Source organism: Poromitra crassiceps, assembly GCF_964638095.1.
Source record: "Poromitra crassiceps genome assembly, chromosome: 13".
Classification (NCBI taxonomy): Eukaryota; Metazoa; Chordata; class Actinopteri; order Beryciformes; family Melamphaidae; genus Poromitra; species Poromitra crassiceps.
The window spans coordinates 510,290-529,610 of record NC_139644.1 but is presented as its reverse complement, the minus strand read 5'-3'; the positions used below and the strand labels follow the sequence as shown (position 1 = coordinate 529,610).

General features: G+C 45.1%; 1 protein-coding gene across 1 annotated transcript in view; it reads right to left on the bottom strand.

Annotated features, from left to right (window-relative positions):
* LOC310787696 (multidrug resistance-associated protein 1-like) overlaps positions 1–15,153 on the bottom strand; it is a gene marked incomplete at its 5' end in the record, with an annotated part of 140,878 nt that extends 125,725 nt beyond the window's left edge. The window contains 2 exons of the mRNA XM_083649179.1: positions 3,640–3,816; positions 15,106–15,153. Coding sequence (XP_083505305.1) covers positions 3,640–3,816; positions 15,106–15,153 — 225 coding nt within the window. The remainder of the gene's footprint in view (positions 1–3,639; positions 3,817–15,105) is intronic.
* Between the last annotated feature and the right edge of the window lie 4,168 nt (positions 15,154–19,321).

The following is a 19,321-nucleotide window of genomic DNA, read 5'->3' as shown; positions in this document are numbered from 1 at the left end:
GTGCTAATTTTAAATGTATTTATCCTGGTTGCTGCTCCACCCTCTGCCAATCTGGGGAGAGCTGAAACTGGCTCCATGCTTCCTCCGAGACATGGGCAGTAGCCAGCCGCTTATTTTCACCTGACAGGGGAAGCTTCACCGGTAGGACATAGCACGTGGGAGGATCACGCTATTCCAACCAGTTCCCCTCCCTCCGAACAGGCACCCCTAACGACCAGAGGAGGCACCACATCAGCGACCAGGATATTGCATGTTTTGGTGTGGGGTTCCTATATGAAGGAAACCCCCAGGGGGCATGGGGAGAACATGCAAACTCCACACAGAAAGGCCCTTTTGACGACCCCACCTGGGCGGCGGGCACTCGAGGACATGCGGACGGGCACGCAATCCTTCAGCGCTCACAGCGTCCCAGGTGGGAATGGAACCCAGGACCTTCTAGCTGTGAGGCGACAGCGCTTACCACTGCACCACCATGCCCCCCTAATTATTGTTATTGTTAATAATAATAATAATAATAATAATATATGGGACTTATAAACGGTTTTCACGGAATTGTGTGACAGTGATTACAACTGCCGTGGAGACCTCTTAAGCCCCTTCTAAACATGCAGTGAAATCCGGATTATAACCAGCTGCTAGCCGGTCGGCCTGCATGTTTAGAAACAATTATCCGCCTTATGCGCACTCCTGTGAGTGCGGATCATGACCATCTGAGCCCCTAGTACAGGATCTGCATTGTTGGCAAAACGGATGTTGTTTAACACCGGCAGCTCATGTTCCGGATCTTGTATGTCTGAGTGGGCGGGTGGTTAAATGGCACTTTACAAACCATTAATGTCCCAGTGCTATTGAATAATTTCATGAATGGATGTACGGTAGTTACGTGGCTGGATTATTTGGAAGAGAGCCAAATTAGGTGAGTAAACAAGTAAAAGTTGAATCGTTTCTTTCTCCCCCATCTGCCAGTTTAAAAATGCAACAAGCAGATGATAGCCTACTACTTAGCCTACTGCATAGGCTAAAGTACCCGCTAACGTTCACATAGCCTATTAATTAATTAATCGTTCGGGTAATCGCTTATATCAATGAATTAAATGAGCAAACTCATGGTTTCCTCAAGTGCTGCAAATGGCTTGAATGGTTTATTTTCCTCCCGACCTGTCTGTCTTGTAGGCTATGTAAAAATGCAAGAGTTGCATCAGCCTATATCAAGACATATAGCCTAACTTTTGTGGGGAGAAATAAATTGAAAACTTGAATACCACTTGTAAAATCATCCACAGTGTAATGTTAGTGCAACGGTGCGACCATTATTTTGACTGGCGGCTTTTGGGCGATGAAACAAAGGCAAGCGCTCACTTTTTTTAGCACATTGCCACCCCACGTTATCGCCTGAATGCGTCGGAATGCATCCTCAGTTAAAACTGCATGTTTTTGAATAGGGTTTGGTTAAACATTCGCTAAAGCTGTTTCCATTGCATTTATCACATTTCTTTTTAGCGATACACCCTACCGCCCCCCCCCCCTTCCCCACCGCCCACTCTACTGGCCATCGGCAGAGAGAATACGGACCATTTCCATCTGTTTCTAAACAAAGACTCCTCATGTCTAGAAAGGTAAAACCAGAAAATATCCTGCTCTGGCTAGCAGGTCCAGACTTCATGTTTAGAAGTGGCTATAGCCTCTTTGGGCTTATTGCTTCATTTGAAACCTAGCTCATTTCCTGTCAGCTATTGTATTAGCAAACACTGCAACAGGAAGTAAGCTTTGTATTAGCAAAGACTGCAACAGGAAGTAAGCTTTGTTTTAGCAAACACTGCAACAGGAATTAACTCATTGAGTGCCAATGACGTCGATCGGCGTCAAAGTAAATAGTAACGTTCAGTGCCAATAACGTCGATCGGCGTCAAATGCGTTTTTTGACGGTGGGACGTGGATCAAAGCCTCAGGCATCTCCTGTACAAATATTGTAGCTATTGAAGGTGTATAACCTATTTTACGGACTCATTAGGTGGCGACAGTGCTCTCCAGATTAGAGAAAGGTCAGGAAAACAGCAGGAAAAAGCCCCGTGATGAAAGAGAAACCGCTCATGCTGCAGCCAGAGCCATATAGATTGCTCTGGCTGGAGCTGACGTTGGCTGCAAACAGCAGTCAATCCGCGCCCCCAACTGAGCCCCTCTGTCTCTGCTGTATAGTTTCTCCACACGATTAGCCGCCAGAAAAGCAGCACCCGACGCCGAAGGGCCAAACCATTCTCAGCAGTCCGGTTTGGCTTTTCCGTGTCGCGCTGGGAGCCGGCGCACAAAAACGGACACTCCGAAAATAGACGCTGGGTGCGTGAGGCTGTGTGTTAGTGTGGGGAGGAGTTTTCAGCTGAGGGGGGGAAGAGGGGGGTGGGGCACACAGGGCACCACACAACTACACCACGTCACTACATCAGAAAATATTAGCTACAGAGTCAGTGAATGTGCTTGAAATGCTTCATTTCACAAAAGGCTGAATATCTCAGCTTCTAATTTGAAACTAGGGATGTCAATTTTCGGTTAATTTCACTTTCGATTAACCGACGCTAATAATCGATTAACCTATCGGTTAATTCATAATTTTTTAATTTAAAAAAAAAAAAAAAAAAAAAAAAAAAAATTGTCTATTTACTCAATGAGCTCATGCCCAAACAAGGCGTGTCTATTTAGATGCTGAAATGTTAATGCTTTTTGTGTTAGAATTATGCCTTTATTTTTTGTTGGCTTTGCTGAAATTTATAAGTTTATTGCCACATTTTGATCAGGTAATCATTCCAAAATCATTCTGGCTCTTATATGGATGACAAGGAAATATATTTTTGAGAGCTTTATTTCCTGTTTATGTAAACATTACAACAACAACAATCTGTTATTTCTTTTGATTTTTTCACATTAGGCCTACTGTCTTTTGCAGCATAAAAACTTAAACAAAATATAGCCTATTTCGATTTGCTGCCAACAATTGAACAAAATTTGAACAAAATAGTTGCATGATGCAAAACACTGTGCAAAATCTGCAAGGAAACTCAAAAAACGTGTCAAAAAAAAAAAAAAATTAATTAATTAATATTAACTGATAGACCGACAGCAATAACCGAACAACGACGTTAGCGACGGTTAATCGATTAACGGTTAACCGTTGACATCCCTATTTGAAACGCCTGTTTTTGCTGAAAACAACCTATCTTCTCCGGCTCATAACTAAAGGAACGGAAAATGGTATCAATAAACTTTTTTTTGCTGATGATACAATAGAGTCTCCTCGTTCTTTGTGCGTGTTCGGTGTTGACATAGTAATATCACACAATATTCTGTGGGCATCGAGAAATCACTGAAAACGCTCTGAAACTCTGGCACTGGGAGCGTCTGTTCTCCAAAAGTGGCTGGCACTCAATGAGTTAAGCTTTGTATTAGCAAACACTGCAACAGGAAGTAAGCAAGGGACAATTTAGAATGTTTATGTTGTCAAGTTAAAACCATCATAGTGCTTTTCAAGGACTCAAAGACGCTTAGTAGATAGACAGACATAAATTCGGGGGGGGGGGGGGGGCTCAAACAACTTAAGCCAATTTGAAAAGGTTCTTGTACTAATCAGTAGTCGCAGCAGTCACTCACGGTTTTGGCCTTGTTGAGGTGGGTCATGCAGATGTATCCTTGGCTGTGGCTGTGGAGGTAGAGGAGGTAGACTGGGGCAGAGAGCCAGAGGTAGAGGCAGGGCAGCCACACCAGCACCGTGTTCTGGAAGCACGGGGTCAGGTCTGGGCTGGCTGTGTGCCAGGTCCGGTTCCAATCCTGCTCGGGTCCACAGAGGGAGACACAGATCAAACAGTTGTAATTATGCCTGGCTGGTGTGGACTTTTTAATATTTGTATTACGCTAATTTGTGCATTGCTAGTCCAAAGAAATTTGGCCCAGGTGCTTTTTGTTTGTTTGCTTTGTTTTGCCCATTGATAGATGTATAATATAGGGATGGGCATCGAATTTCGAATTTTTCGAATAATCGTTGTTATTATCAAGGTCGACTTTTATTATTGAAATTCGCATGTCTCCCCTGATTCTAAGTATAGTCAAATCGCTTGGTTTGAGCAAGTAAAACAATTTTTATAAGCATTTTAAGCAAGGTTTATGGAAAAATGAATGGCGGATGAAATCCCATGAAGAGGGAGAGGGGGTGACTTTGGCACCCCTTTGGCACTCAGACCTGAGCCTACTAAATATTTAATGAACCACTCATGATTGTCAAAACTGTTTTTTATTTTCGAAAATGTCAATGTCATGTAACATGTTCTTTACTTCAGTGGTGCAATGCTTGTTTGAGCTAAAAATCCACAGCAGAAGCTTTTTATATTAATTAATAAAGCCGTAGACTTAGAATCAGGGGAGACAATGCAACATTTCACTCACAAAAAAAAGAAAAAAAAAAGAAAAAAAATTACATTTTTTTTTTTTTTTACTTTTTTTTTTTCTTTTTCCGAATTTCGAATTAAATTCGAATTTGGCCAGCGAATTTCGAATAGTGTTTTTGCTAGAAATGCCCATCCCTAGTATAATATATATTTAATATACGTATATATATATGATATATATGTATAATAGATGGATTAAGTGAGCGTGACGTCACCCATTGGGATTTGATAGCAGAAAATGAGGCTTGAATCTCCCGCTTCCTGCTCATCGTTGATTGGTTGAATTAATTAATTCTACACGGAAGTACGGGGAGAGGGGGCGGCTGCCGGGGGAGTTTCCGAATTTGCCCTGTCTCTCTTATCGCCGTAATGCATTATGGGTAGTCAGCTACTGTGGCTAATGCTAGATTATCACTAATTTATGCATAAATAAATAGTAATTTACCTGAACCATGAAGCCTCCACCGTTGAGAAGGGCAACATCCCGTTTACAATTAATGCATGCAGGGGCGGAGCGACCCTATCAGCCCAGGGGGGGCGAAGCTCTTAGGGGAAACCCCCCATCCCCAAAAAAGAAGAAAAATTTGCCTTTTTTGCATGTTTGAATCTGTTTTAGCCATATTTAGTGGCATAGCTCATTTTAAACACACCAATGTTATTGTCTATTGATTGAATTGCTCTCACACTCAGGCCTGGCCTGACCTGGCATGCCAAAAAAAAAAAAATGTGATGGGGGCCCACTGACGAGTGGGCCCCGGGGCGGGCGCACCCTCTGCCCTGGTGTACGCTCCGCTACTGAATGCATGTTTTTAGTTTTCTTATTTTCTATAGTCAGCTGTCATCTGACTTCCTGGTGATGACGTGTCTTATCAGCTGGTGATGACGTGTTATCAGCTGGTTGGGTTCCGGGCCCAGCCGCGCCCCACCTCCGCCCCCGTGCCGCCGGTGGAGGATGGCACGGAAGTCAGATGACAGCTCTGAAGAAGGCTGTAGTTACAGCCCAAACCGTCAGCAGGTAAAATAACATCATACTCTACTAATTTGTCTGAAAATATATACTAATATATACTAAATATAAATACTAAAAACATAATTTAAAAGAAGACAAAATGAACCTAATTAATTTACAATGAATGCAGTCAGTCACGGCCCTGTGGCACTCATTGACTTTCTGGCGGGGTAAAGAAGCTTTCTTTGCCAGGGTGAAGGGTGTCTTCTCTAACACGTTAAATAACACGTCTCATGGTGACATGAGCTTATGATCATTATAAGGACTTCTACCCCCCCAAACTACAGCTACCTCTCCAAACCCCACCTCTCTGGGCAAGGTGGGGGACTCGTCGTACTGTACAATAACTGCATCTAGGGATGGGTATCGAGCACCGGTATTATTTAGTACCAGTGCCTGATTGGTCGGTACCAGGAGTATTGATAACGTCCTGGACGTATTATGTGAACTTCACTTTGCCAACTCTGAAGAACAACAAACAGCGACGGTGTTCACTTACCTGTCAAAGGGCTCCAATTAAAAAATAATACTAATATTTCTACCACACAGGTGGCCTAGGTTTAATAAATTGTCATATTCAGAGCGGTGAAATAGGCCTTCTAAAGGAAATTTACTTGTAATAAGTAATAACAAAATAACTGTTGAATCTATTAGCATCTTTTCATGTCATTTCTTTATTTTAGTATCGATAAGTATCGTATCGATACCCACTACCGATACCGGAACCGGTATCGATAAAAACCAAACGATAAGCATCCCTAACTGCATCAGAATCAACAAACTGGAACTCAACCTTCCCCCCATATCATCATTTGAATATCTTGCATTTAAACTAACCCAACTCCATAACAGCACTACTTATCTACCGCCAAACCCCTCCTTCAAATCCGATCTATCTGAACTACTCACTATTGCTGCTTCCATCTCCACCCGCCTCCTGCTCTCTGGTGACCTCAACATTCACATTGACCAACCTAACTCCCTCCTCACCGGCATCAGCTCCTGCTCCCTCCATAGACTTCAACCTAACTCCCTCCTCACCTGCATCAGCTCCTGCTCCCTCCATAGACTTCAGGTGGTTCAGAACTCACAAGAACCCGGTCCCGGGACCACATTTATTTATTTATTTATTTATTTACTTACTTATTTAAAGGAGAATTTCGTTTTTTTTTTACCTGGACCCCTCTCCTCACATTAATTATGATCTGACGACTCACCCAGTGATCTCCGCAGCGTTTCTGGCCGTCCTACGCGTTGTTTTGAGATCAATACTCTCCAATCCAGTCGTAAAATAGAGCTCCGTTGGGGCCAAGTGGCAGCCTGTCTTTCCTGCATCTAAATAGCCAGTTTTATTCCCGTTTTCGCCACATATCGTCATAATCTCATCCCTCAACAACCACCAGACTGATATTTCCCCCGGGGCTGTTTCCTGGAGTCTCCCAGGGATCAAATTACCTCATTCGTGATCTCGGTCACCAAGTCTCGTCAAGTCCCGCGATACTTTCCTGCCGGCAGGAAAGAAACAGGAATAAAACTGGCTATTTAGATGCAGGAAATACAGGCTGCCACTTGGACCCCACGGAGCTCTATCTTACGACTGGATTGGAGAGTATTGATCTCAAAACAACGCGTAGGACGGCCAGAAACGCTGCGGAGATCACTGGGTGAGTCGTCAGATCATAATTAATGTGAGGAGAGGGGTCCAGGTTCAAAAACCAAAATTCTCCTTTAAGGGACAGTGCAACATTAATGAACATTTGCATGTAAATGTGCCGGGTTGTAGCCTTAGCTAATTTCCATCCGTAGTCCCTCGACAGGTAGAGGTAAAGTGCAAAATTTTAAAAAGAAAAGAAATAGTGCATACATAGGGCAACTGACAGGGATACGATGTAAGTGACATATACATACATATGGGGTAAAGAGGAGAGGAGACATACATATACATGAAGGAGGCATTTAACTTTCCAATTCAGGTGTGCATATACAGATTTTCAATTCATTACATTACATTACGTCATTTGGCAGACACTTTTATCCAAAGCGACTTACAATAACACATTTTTGTCAGCAATAGAGCGATGAACTATGCAACACAGTCTATGACAACTACAATATCTAATTCGGGTATGCAATACAGATAAAACAAAAACAGGAGACATTAGGGACATTGACTAAGGTAGCATCACACCCGTCCTCCACTCTCTCCACTGGCTCCCCATCAAACAACGCATCAACGCAAACAACAAGCCCTCCTCACCTTCAAAGCTCTACATAAACTGGTGCCCCATACCTGTCTGACCTCCTCCTCCCCCATCGACGCTCCCGAACCCTCCCCTCCTCATCCACTGTTCTCCTCACCGTTCCTCCATCTAAACTTCGCAGCTTCGGCCATCGAGCCTTCTCCTGAGCAGCACCTCCGTCTCTGGAACTCTCTTCCCCAGCCCATCCAAGACTTACCCTCAATCACTATCTTCAAATCCCGCCTAAAATCTACCTGTTTTCCCAGGCATACAACCTCCCATACCCACAACCACATCTACCTGTTCTCCCAGGCATACAACCTCCCATACCCACAACCACATCTACCTGTTCTCCCAGGCATACAACCTCCCATACCCACAACCACATCTACCACCCCACCCTGCTCCCTCTCTCCTCTCGTCTGCCTGCCCCCTCCCCCTCCTTCTATGTTTCCCCGCTTACCTTCGCTATCTATTCTGACAAGCTCTACCCTCACTCCAGACCAGGAGGGAGGAGGCTGCTGTGAACTTGATAAGGGACATGCAGAAACCACAACACCCTCTGCATGACCTGGCTGTTACCATCAACACGAGGCAGCTGCACTGCCAGGACACTCAGAAACCAGCACAAACTGGCTGAACTGCCTATGCCTATCAAAAGGCAGTGCGCACCCCAAGAGCCCGCCTCCTGGAGAAATCCAGCTCTGTAGGGCTGTGAATCTTCACTGGCCTCACGGTTCGATTCGATTACGATTCAGAGGGCTACGATTCGATTCGAGTACGATTATCGATGCATCTCGATGCATCTTAAATCGATGCATCACTTTTCTCCGCAATACATGATTTATTTTTTCTCACTTTCTTTTTTCTCACTGTGTGGCTACTTTTAAAATAAAAGTGCATTTGGAATTGCATTGTATTATGATCCATAATTAAAATAAACAACTGCATGTACTTCCATTATATTTTATTTGATTATTAAAAAATATATATATATATATATATATATATATATATATATATATATATATATATATATATATATATATATATATAATTTTTTTTAACACATTCACTGCCAACCGTTTTTTTTTTTACTGTAGGTAGCTTCTGCCAAAGGGTTTTTTTGAGGATTCTGGCTCATCTTTCAACAGCCGAGGATTATTTTCTGCTAGGATTTTGTGGACACAAAATATCTCAAAAGAACTAATAGAATGTGTGCTTTCTCTGTCTAAAAGAGTTAGTTTGTAGAGTTAGTAGTTATGTATGCATTAGCAGTTGAATACAGCATGGTTTCAGAGATTTTTTGTTGAGAGTTTTGAGATAAATGGATTTTTAGAACCACCTCACGTGCCTGTGATTATGGGTGCCCTTGGGCAAGCGTGTATACTGTATTGTGTGTGTGTGTGTGTGTGTGTGTGTGTGTGTGTGTGTGTGTGTGTGTGCGTGCGTGCGTGCGTGCGTGCGTGGGTGCGTGCGTGCGTGCGTGCGTGATTCGGTAGAACAGGCAGAACAGTCACTTTAACGATTTATTTTTGGCATCAGTGAGCCATCAGACATCTAAACAATATCGTTCTGAACATATAGTTCCTCCATAAGCACCCCCACCCCCCTCTCCTTCAAACTCCTCCCTCCGTAGGTGTGTCTCTGGTGGCTTTGCAGTGTTTGTCTCACAGGCGAGTTTCTGCTGCCTGCCTGTCTGTGCTGCTGCTGCTGGCGCAGTCTGGATTAGACTGTAAAATCGGGCTCGTTCGTTTCTGGCTTTTCGGTTGTGAGCTTTGATGAAGCTGCATGCGATTCTTTCTGCTGGTGTTTCAAAGTGTGTTGCACCCATAATCTATTATGCAAATTTGCAATCCCCCACCGCCAGCTCCGAGCGCGAAAGCGAAAGCGTTTTCGCCAATCCATTTTCATGAGAATGGCTTCCTCAAGCGGCTGTTTTTTCTTGGCTTTCTCTCGTCTGGAGAGCACTGTCGCCACTTAGTGGGTCGGTAAAATAGATTATACACATTCAATACCTCCAATATTTTAATAGGAGATGTAAAAGGGTTAGATCCACGTCCCACCGTCAAAAAAAAAAAAAAAAATTTTAAGACGAGATATCTCGTCAACGGCAGTCAACGTTTTTTTTTTTTAAGACGAGATATCTCGTCAACGGCAGTGAACGTGTTAATAATCGATTTTTGACATTTGTGAATCGATGCAGAATCGTGCACGTCCGCATCGCGATGCATCTTATAATCGATTATTTTTGACACCCCTAGCACTCTGGCTCTTCCGCACCACGCCTCTGTTTCTCCACGGAGTTCTCTCCAATCGGTGGAGAGATAAAACACACCATCAACAAACATTGGCACATTCTACAGAGCGACCCTGCACTCAAGTCACTGTGTTTAGAACCTCTATCTCGGTCAATAAGAGACAGACTGGTTCACAGTACCATGACACCCCCCCCTAAGCCTACGTGGTTACCCGCCCCTCCCTCTGGTTTTTACAGATGTGGTCACTGTACCCATTGTTCCAACTCCTCCAACACCAAACAATTTTCTCACCCACGGACTGGTAAAAAGTATAAAATCAACTCCTTCATAAACTGCAGCACCACACATGTGGTTTATATTCTGAAGTGTCCATGCGGGATGGTCTATGTCGGATAGACCAAACGGGCATTAAAAGCCCGTATTACTGAACACAAGGCTGCAATCCGCAACCACAACATGGATTACGCAATAGCGAGACATTATGCTCAGGCCCAGCATGGCTCTGCTGCCACACTGACATTCTGGGGTATTGAACATGTGTCTCCCTCACAGAGGAGGCGACACTGTCAACAAACTGTTAAGAAGAGAAGCATTTTGGATTCACAGCCTAAATACTGTTGAACCAAATGGTCTAAACGAGGAACTAAGCCTCTCTTGTTATTTATAACCTGTACCTTTCCATTGGGAGAAAACTGTTATTTGTGACTATGTATTTCCATTTCTATTCTATTTCTATTCTATGGCTTATATTATATTGTTATTTATAAATGGTGGCTGGCCATTATAGCCTACTTCACTGTGCTGTTTGAGTGCTATTGGCTCACTGGGTTTGGGCACCTCCCATCCCTAGCAGCCAATGACGGACTGCGACGTGTATTGGGGAGGCTTTTTAAAACAAGTTGTTTTGCTTGTCACCCTGTTTGACTCTGATGAAGACGCAGCAGGCGTCGAAACGTTAGTCATTGAATAAAGCAATTTTCCAGTGAATCGTGTGCTCCAGGATCCTCTTTGGTTTGTCCATTGAACTTTTGTCGTGATACTGTCCTGTCCTGAGAGCACCGACCTCCTTTTGTGGAGGGGCTGACGCGCAAGAGACTCCTTTTGTACTCAACACCCAGTGTCTTTGCTCAGTGATTTTCACTGTCTCCCCAGTAAGGTTATCTGCTGCATGATTTCACAGCACACTGTGGGATATGTCACTAATCACGGTAATCAATGATAATTTAATGACAACAGTAGCCAATGAGCTCTATTGAGTCATTCTTGTAAGAAATTCATGGTGCATCATGAGAATACGGTACTTTAATTGAATTAAACAAAATTGGAATGTATCAGAGATTAATCGAATCGTATTGAATACGTGCTATATCGTTCTGTATCTAATTGTAATTGTGCCCCTAAAATTCTTTATGTGCTCCTATGTGTTGAAGTGATAATCACTCCACAGACACCCAGTTTATAAATGTTGCAATAGACCTTATTCGCTAACCCCGGACAGCGCCATATTTTTGACATACCGTCCTGCAGCTGACAACTAACGGCCTTATTGTCATTTCTGTTCCATTACAAATTGCGATAGTGATGACAGCAATAAAAAACCCAGAGTTGTTGTTTGTATGCTGCCGTTAATGCCTGTAATAATAAACAAAAGGAAAAACGAGGTGAACAGACTTTGCTGTCAGGAGCTGTCAGAAAGTTTCACCTGTCTCTCCTAACTATCCACACACCTCTCCTGTGCTGCTGACGTATCCTCCGTCTCGCTCCCTTCACGTCTGTGGACGGTAGAGATAGAAACAAACCACGGGGACTTTATTGCTGTCATTACTACAGCCGTGTGTAACGCAGGTCACCATCCGAACACAATTGGAACGATACAGGTAACGCTAACGGCGGCTAGCTTCCTATAAACGCTGCTCTTACATAGGCTGTCACTTAAGAGCTGCTGCGCTATGTCGAGAACATGGCGGCGGTGGGCGTGCCCGTACGTGAGTGACATCAATCGAATAAGGTCTATACTTAAAGCAGGACTAAAGCCCAAAACACTTTTTGGTTGGTTAAACAGCTTTTAACCAATATATATGACTTTGGGGGTGGTGTGTGAAGAATTCTGGTCAAAATTTCCACATTTGAGACCAAACTGTTGCCATTGTACCATTTGTATAATTTTCAGCCGCATAAGTTCCCTCTATGGGTTGAACACTGCCTTTTTTTGTGCCCTAAAATGAATGGGATATTTGGTACATCCTGACATCACGGTGGGGTTAGCACGTGCATCTCGGTGCATCTCCAAAGCCTATATAACTAGGCAAGATGGAAAAACACTAAGGAGCCCTAATTTAGTTCACATTGTGGCAATGGACCCCCATATGATTTGATTTGGTCTCTCAGATGCAAATCAGATTTTTTTATTTTTTTTAATGTAGCCTGGATATGATTTTGTCCAGAATTCCATATATATTAGGTTGAGAGACAACAGAGAATGCTGGAATCCTCTCAAGGACCACTGGTGGTCACCGGACCCCACATTGAGAACCACTCAACCACTTCGATTGTGCAGAGAGAAGAGAGAGAGGAGCACTCTTCTGTGCCCCTTTTTCACTCATGCACCTAGTCTAGCAGATGTCAAACAGAAACAAAAAAAAGAGAGAAACTAAACTAAAGCAGCCTACAGGCTAAAATGTATTTTCCTGCTTCACTTTTGACAGGGAGGAGAAGGCATGGTGAATGACACTCACCTCACTCCAACTTATAGGCTACTCAGCTCCTGCAGCCTCACTGACGCGGCTTGTCCATTCGTATTTTCGCAAACAGATGCGGGATTCCCGCATCCTGTACCCAATTTCAGACACTGATTGTGCAGAAAAAATTGTGCAGAAAAATCGCACACCAGCGATTTTTGTTTGTGTTTGTTTGTTGTTGTTTTGTGAGGGTGAGCATCCTAGCCGAACTGGCAGGAGGCAGGAGGCTGTTTCGCCTCTATGAGCAGCCGCCAGCCGGGGCCTGAGGAGGAGGGAGGGGGAGAATGTTCCAATACACCGCTGCAGCTCTGCTGTGCGCTCGAGAGGAAAAATCAGAGATGCACTACAACATTTGACAAGAATCACGAAAAAGGGGGAAACGAAAATTAAAAACGGATTTCATGGCGGGGAATATGGCAAGTTGGACAAGGGCATAAAGTGGAGAAATCTCGCATTGTGTTACCCCAGAGCGGGGGGTTTGTCTTATTGTGCTGTGCTGCGGTAACCAGGCTCGCGTCACTAGGCTCTTTTAACCATAGTTGCACACGCCACATACACACACATGGGAGAAAAATAAGTCAATTTCTAGTTCGCCACTGAATGACCAAATTCAACCATTTTGAGCAACGCTGTTTCCATACAGGCCACCAACGTTGGCTAGTTGTTGATATTTATAAAGATATTGTAGTTCTCAAATAACTTATTTTCGAGGCGGTGAGAAAACTGTCATGGCGTCGATTTCCGGAAAAAAATTCCTCAGCTGAGCACAGCCAAAGAGTATAGTGAGACAAGAGGAGACGTAATTTCTTGGTTTTTCCCATAGGTTTTTTCAAATCAAGCAGCATGCCGTTCTGCCAGAAATCTGGGGGGTTTAGTCCTGCTTTAAAATGCAAAGGCTTCCATCAATGGGCCATAGGCTCAATCATCATTGTGTTAACTCAGTTTGTGATAGATAGTGACTTAACAGACATTTACAGGAAAACCTTTGAGACTATCACTTTAAGAAATTACCAATTATATATATGTATAAAAATAAATGAAGCATGACAAAGAAGGTAACGCTTAAAATGTATTATCGCAGCGCCAAAAGGTGCGGTGAAAAATTGGGGTGCACCTAATTATGTGCTGTGCACCTAAATGAAAAAGTTAGGCGCACCATTACAATTATATCGGAAGCCCAGTTGCGCCAAAAAGTGAGTGGTTGTTCTTTTTTTAAATGCATTGCAGAATGTATGTAGAAAACGAAGTGATGCCAGTGCGCATGCGTCTGGACTCTGTTTCCAGGCAACTCGGTGATTCTCGTCAAACTTTGTCTTTTAAAAATGAAGAACCGCTCACTTTTTGGCGCAACTAGGCTTCCGATATAATTAGTTTGCCCCATCTGACCCTACCTGTGACTTCAAAGTGCAGAAATAAGGCGAGTTTAATGCCCAACACAGATTGTCTTAACGAAAAATGCATGGTCGGTGTGAGGGCTCTTACTACAGTGAAGTCTTGAGATGAACATAGAAAGAGCCTGAGGGCTAGGCTCACCAGTGCAACCAGTCTGGAGCCCTGTTCTAAATTAAATCCACTTGTTCTATACTGTATGTACATTGTTTTGCACCTTTTTTACTGCTGTTTTTTTTACACTTCTAGTTAGATAACGTTAACTGCATTTGTCTCAGTTGTACAATGATGATAAAGTTGAATCTACTCCAATCTAAACAGTTATCATCAAATGTTGATGGTTAAATTCTGTTGTTCCCTTCAACTTTAACAGTCATCTTGGTAGGAAAATAATAGGTGATTAAATAAAGTCACAGGTGATCATAATAAAATGACAGCCACAGCCAATGAGCTGTGTGTATGTGGTGTAACTTTACTGCATGTACATGTACATGCTGACATCACGCAAATATTATGAATACTTTAAAGTTTAAACTAACGTTCAGTTCATTCCTTAGCCACGTGAAGTACAGACCCATTCTCAGCCTAAAGGATTGAATTGTAGCTATAGTGTAATAAGATGAGAATAGCTTAACAAGCTGCTATAGGTTAACAACCTGCGTGTTTGATAGAAATTCATACACGTGCCAGCTGTTAAAGGAAATTATCAAAATGACTTGGTAGTAGAAGGTCATTTAACTAACGCTATATCAGTAAGGGTTAGTGCTAAACATAATTAGCATGCGGGTGATAAAGTATGTTTTCCGTCAGACTGGAAAAGTGACGTTTAGCATGACGTGCACCAGCATGAACCGGCCGGCAAGCTGTGTGAGCTAGGCGAACGTTACGTTAGCCTCGGCTGTGGAAAGTAGCGATAGCTTCCCGGCTAACTAGGTTAGCATTAGCTTTCTACAGCACACAACAATAACAACAACAACAACAACTGTGAGACTGTGAAGATAGCGGAAGCGAAAAGCACCGTTGGAAAACCAAACTCACCCAAAGCGGATCGGAACCGTCCACACTGCAAAACTTGTCAAACCACATTTGCTGCGACGCAGTGTAACATCAAGTCCTTCAGGAGTATTTTGGGCTTTTAGCTTTGGTTTGCCAGTGTGCCGTGAGCAGGAATGAGCTCAGGAATTTCTGACTTCCGGTCAGGATTTTTCAGAATAAAAGCTATCATTAAAAATCGATAAAATACATAAATTGAAGTTATGTCACACAAATTGAATAAATACCCATGCAAACTACACTCTAAATCAAATATATGTCAAATTCACTCTTGTTGACATTTTAAAAAACACATTTTACAGCCTACGGCCGCACAGAGTCCGACCAGTAAAATGAGACCATTTTGAAATATTGGTCAAAAATTCAAATGTTGGTGCGTTGGGAAAAATTCACTGCAGTCATGTACATCAGTAGTCCTTCTATCATGCCTAACTAGTGGCTATGTTGGTTTCATAAACACTGCTGCAGATCTCGCGTGAGAAACAAGCAAGCAGTAGCCTACTGGGGTGTGTTCAATCTGCAAAACGGTGCGCACCGTTGCTTCATATTGTAGCGTTCCTGATATTTCATGAGGCAGAGGCTTCTTGCTGGTACAGGTTCTTTATTCACAGTTATTCATATTCACAACTCTCCGCTGTTGTCATGCTCATAGATAGCAGCTTCCCCCTAGGCAGTGCGCGGAGACTGACTGCACATGCTCAGTCTCCGTCCGGAAGTGGTCCCACAGCATAGTGCTCCCCAACATAACACTCCCCCACACAGTTCCTATCTGTAGTGGAGACACTACCATTGCTCACCACTATGTGTGTACTGCTGATTCGCTACATACTCCCCGCCCAACAATAAGGTCAACGCCCACGTTGACACCACATCACCCCTCCCCTGTACCAACACTCCCAGCATCTTTTTTTCTTTTTAACAGTTCTTTGTTTTTTAACCACATCTTATGTTTCCATCTCAGGCTTTTCCCACGTCTCCTCCCCACAATATCTCATGCCATACACATCATCCACTTTTCATTATAACACTTCCAACCACCATCTCCTCCTTATTTATTTTTTTATTTTTTTATTTTTTTTTTTATTTTTTTTTATTTTTTATTTTTTTTTAGTACAACTCGAAGTTGCTCAAATGTCCTGGAGCCCTTGGCTCTCTCCGTGGCCGTGTTAGTCTCTGTGAACCTGCCGGTGGGCCTGACCCCACCTGCAGTGTCTCTGGTGCTTCAAGTCTCTGAGTGGGGCCCGCCCGGTCATGGCCGGACGCCCCTCTCTGTGGAAACCGATTCCTTCTTTCACTCTGTCTAAGTGAAACCGCTGGGCGGCCGAGATCTGGGGGAAGGGTGCACCCCCCCCAGTATGGGGCCAACCTGTCCCTGTGGAGTACCTTCTTGCCACCAAGTGGCATCTGCACCCGGTACACCACCTCCCCCATTCTCTCCATCACCCTGCATGGGCCTGTCCAGTGACAGTCCAGTTTAGGGCTACGCCCTTTTTTTCTCCGGGGTGTGTACACCCATACCAACTCCCCCCCCTGGAAATGGTTTCCCTTTGCCCTCACATCATAGTTCCTTTTTTGTCTCATGCCCGCTTTCTCTAGCTGGGTCCGAGCGAAGTTGTGAGCGGACTCTAATCGATCTTGTAGCCTCCTGGCATACTCTCTCCCCGGGGGAGCGTCCGGTGCATCCGGTGGCTTGCCGAACGCCATTTCTGCTGGTGTCCGCAGTTCTCGACCTAACATGAGCAGGGCGGGTGTGCAGGAGGTGGACTCGTGTGTTGCGGATCTGTAGGCCATGAGGATGAGAGGCAGGTGCGTGTCCCAGTCCCTCTGGTGCTCCTCCGTGAGGATGGCCAACTGCTTTTTCAGTGTCCTATTGAATCTTTCTACTAGGCCATCGCTCTGGGGGTGCAATGCTGTGGTCCGTGTCTTTCTAATGTTCAGTTTCTCGCACATGGTGGCGAACACTCGTGACTCGAAGTTTCTTCCTTGGTCACTGTGTAGGGTCTCTGGTGCTCCGAACCTACTGAACATGCCTGTGACTAGTGCGTCGACCACCGTCCCCGCCTCCTGGTCGGGCAGCGCGTATGCCTCTGGCCATTTTGTAAAGTAGTCCATAGCTACTAGGACGTATCGATTTCCACTCTCTGAGCGTGGAAACGGCCCCATCACGTCTACCCCTACCCTCTCCATGGGGGCTCCTGCTGCTAGCTGTTGGAGCGGGGCGCGAGACTGGTCTAATGGCCCTTTGTACGCCGCGCAGAGGTCGCAGCGCCGACAGAAGTCCTGTACGTCTCTCCTCATCCTCCCCCAATAAAAGCCTTGTCTGATGCGACGGAGGGTTTTGCTCACCCCAAAGTGGCCCGCCCCTACTGTCCCATGGCAGCTCCTGCACACCTCATCTCTCAGTGTCGTTGGCACTACTTTTCGCCACTTGTTTTCTCCCGTTGCTGGCTCTTTCCAGCACTTCATCAGCACTCCACTGTTCAATCTCAGGGTGTCAAACCCTGCCCACAGCCCTTTGGTTGTGTCGGTGGCCCCCGCCACCTCCTCCCATTGCGGCTTCTGGCCCGCTTCTACCCACTGCAGCACTGGTGACAGCTCCCTGTCGTTTTCCTGGTGGCCCTTCCAATCTGCTGCTTCTGCCATCCGCAGTGTCTTGCACACTGGCCCATCTCCCGTGTGGTTAGGGCAGATTCTAGCGTCTTCTTGGAGCTCCCTCTCTCTCCCCTCTCTCTTCTCACAGTACACACACCCCCTTTCCGCGCAGGGTCGTCGTGACAGGGCATCTGCATTTACGTGGTGTCTCCCTGCTCTGTGCTCTATGGTGAAGTTATAGTCCGCCATTCTCTCTAACCAGCGGCACACCTGTCCCTCCGGCTCCCGGAAGGACCACAACCACTGCAGCGCTGAGTGGTCGGTCCGTATGGTGAACTGAGGCTGTCCCAGGAGGTAGTATCTAAAGTGTCTCAGTGCTTCTACGACTGCTAGGAGCTCCCGGCGTGTGACGCAGTAGTTTCTTTCTGTCTTATCAAACGTCTTACTGAAATACCCCACCACCTGCTCCCCCTCCGGCCCTGCCTGGGACAGCACGGCCCCCATACCTCCATTGCTGGCATCAGTGTCTAATAGGAACGGCAGTGCGGGGTCTGGTGCTCTAAGCACGGGGGTCTTGGTCAGCGCTTTCTTGAGGGTTTCGAACGCTAGGTGGCATTTTGCTGTCCAGTCGAAGTCTGTGTTCTTTTCTTTAAGCCGGAACAGTGGCTCTGCGATGTCAGAAAATCCTTTTACAAACTTCCTGTAGTAGGATGCTAACCCTACGAAGCTCTCGAGTTCACTTTTGTCTCTGGGGGTGGGCCATTCTGAGACTGCCCGTGTTTTTTCCTCTAGTGTGCGGATGCCCCCCTCGCCGATGCCATGTCCCAAGAACTCTACCCTCTTCTTCAGGAAGTGGCACTTATCTGGGTGTAGCTTTAGACCCGCCGCTGCTATTTTCTGTAGGACTTTTCGTAATGCTCCCACCGCTGCCTGAAACGAGCCCCCGTGTGTCAAGATGTCATCTAAGTATACGACGCATTCTGTTTGGGGAATGTCCCCCAGCAGTTTCTCCATTAACCGCTCGAACGTTGCGGGTGCGTTACACAGCCCGAAACTGAGTACTCGAAACTGCCACAGTCCTCTCTCGGTGCGGAAGGCGGTCTTTGGCTTGGCATCGTCGCAGAGGGGCACCTGCCAGTACCCACTGCGGAGGTCTAGGGAGGAGAACCAGGCTGACTCCCCCACTATGTCTAGTAGCTCCTCGATGACGGGCATCGGGTACGCGTCTTTTTTTGTCACTTTGTTCAGCCCTCTATAGTCTACGCAAAATCGCATCTTTGCGCTATTTTTCTTTTTTACCAACACTACTCCCGATGCCCATGGGCTCTCTGACGGCTCGATGATCCCTGCCCTCAGCATGTTTTCTACAGCTTCGTTCGCTATATCTCTTCTTGCTGCTGGAATTCGACGGGGATATGATCTGATGGGCTGCGCCCCTTCAGTGTCTATTTGGTGTTCTACCAGGTGAGTGCAGCCTAGTTCATCGTCCGTCATCGCGAAAATGTCTTTGTACTCTTCTAGTACTCTCCACAGTTCGTCGCTCTGTTGTGGTTCTAACCCCTCGCTCTGACGTTGGTGTAGTGTCCTGAGCATTTCTAACCTCTCTGTC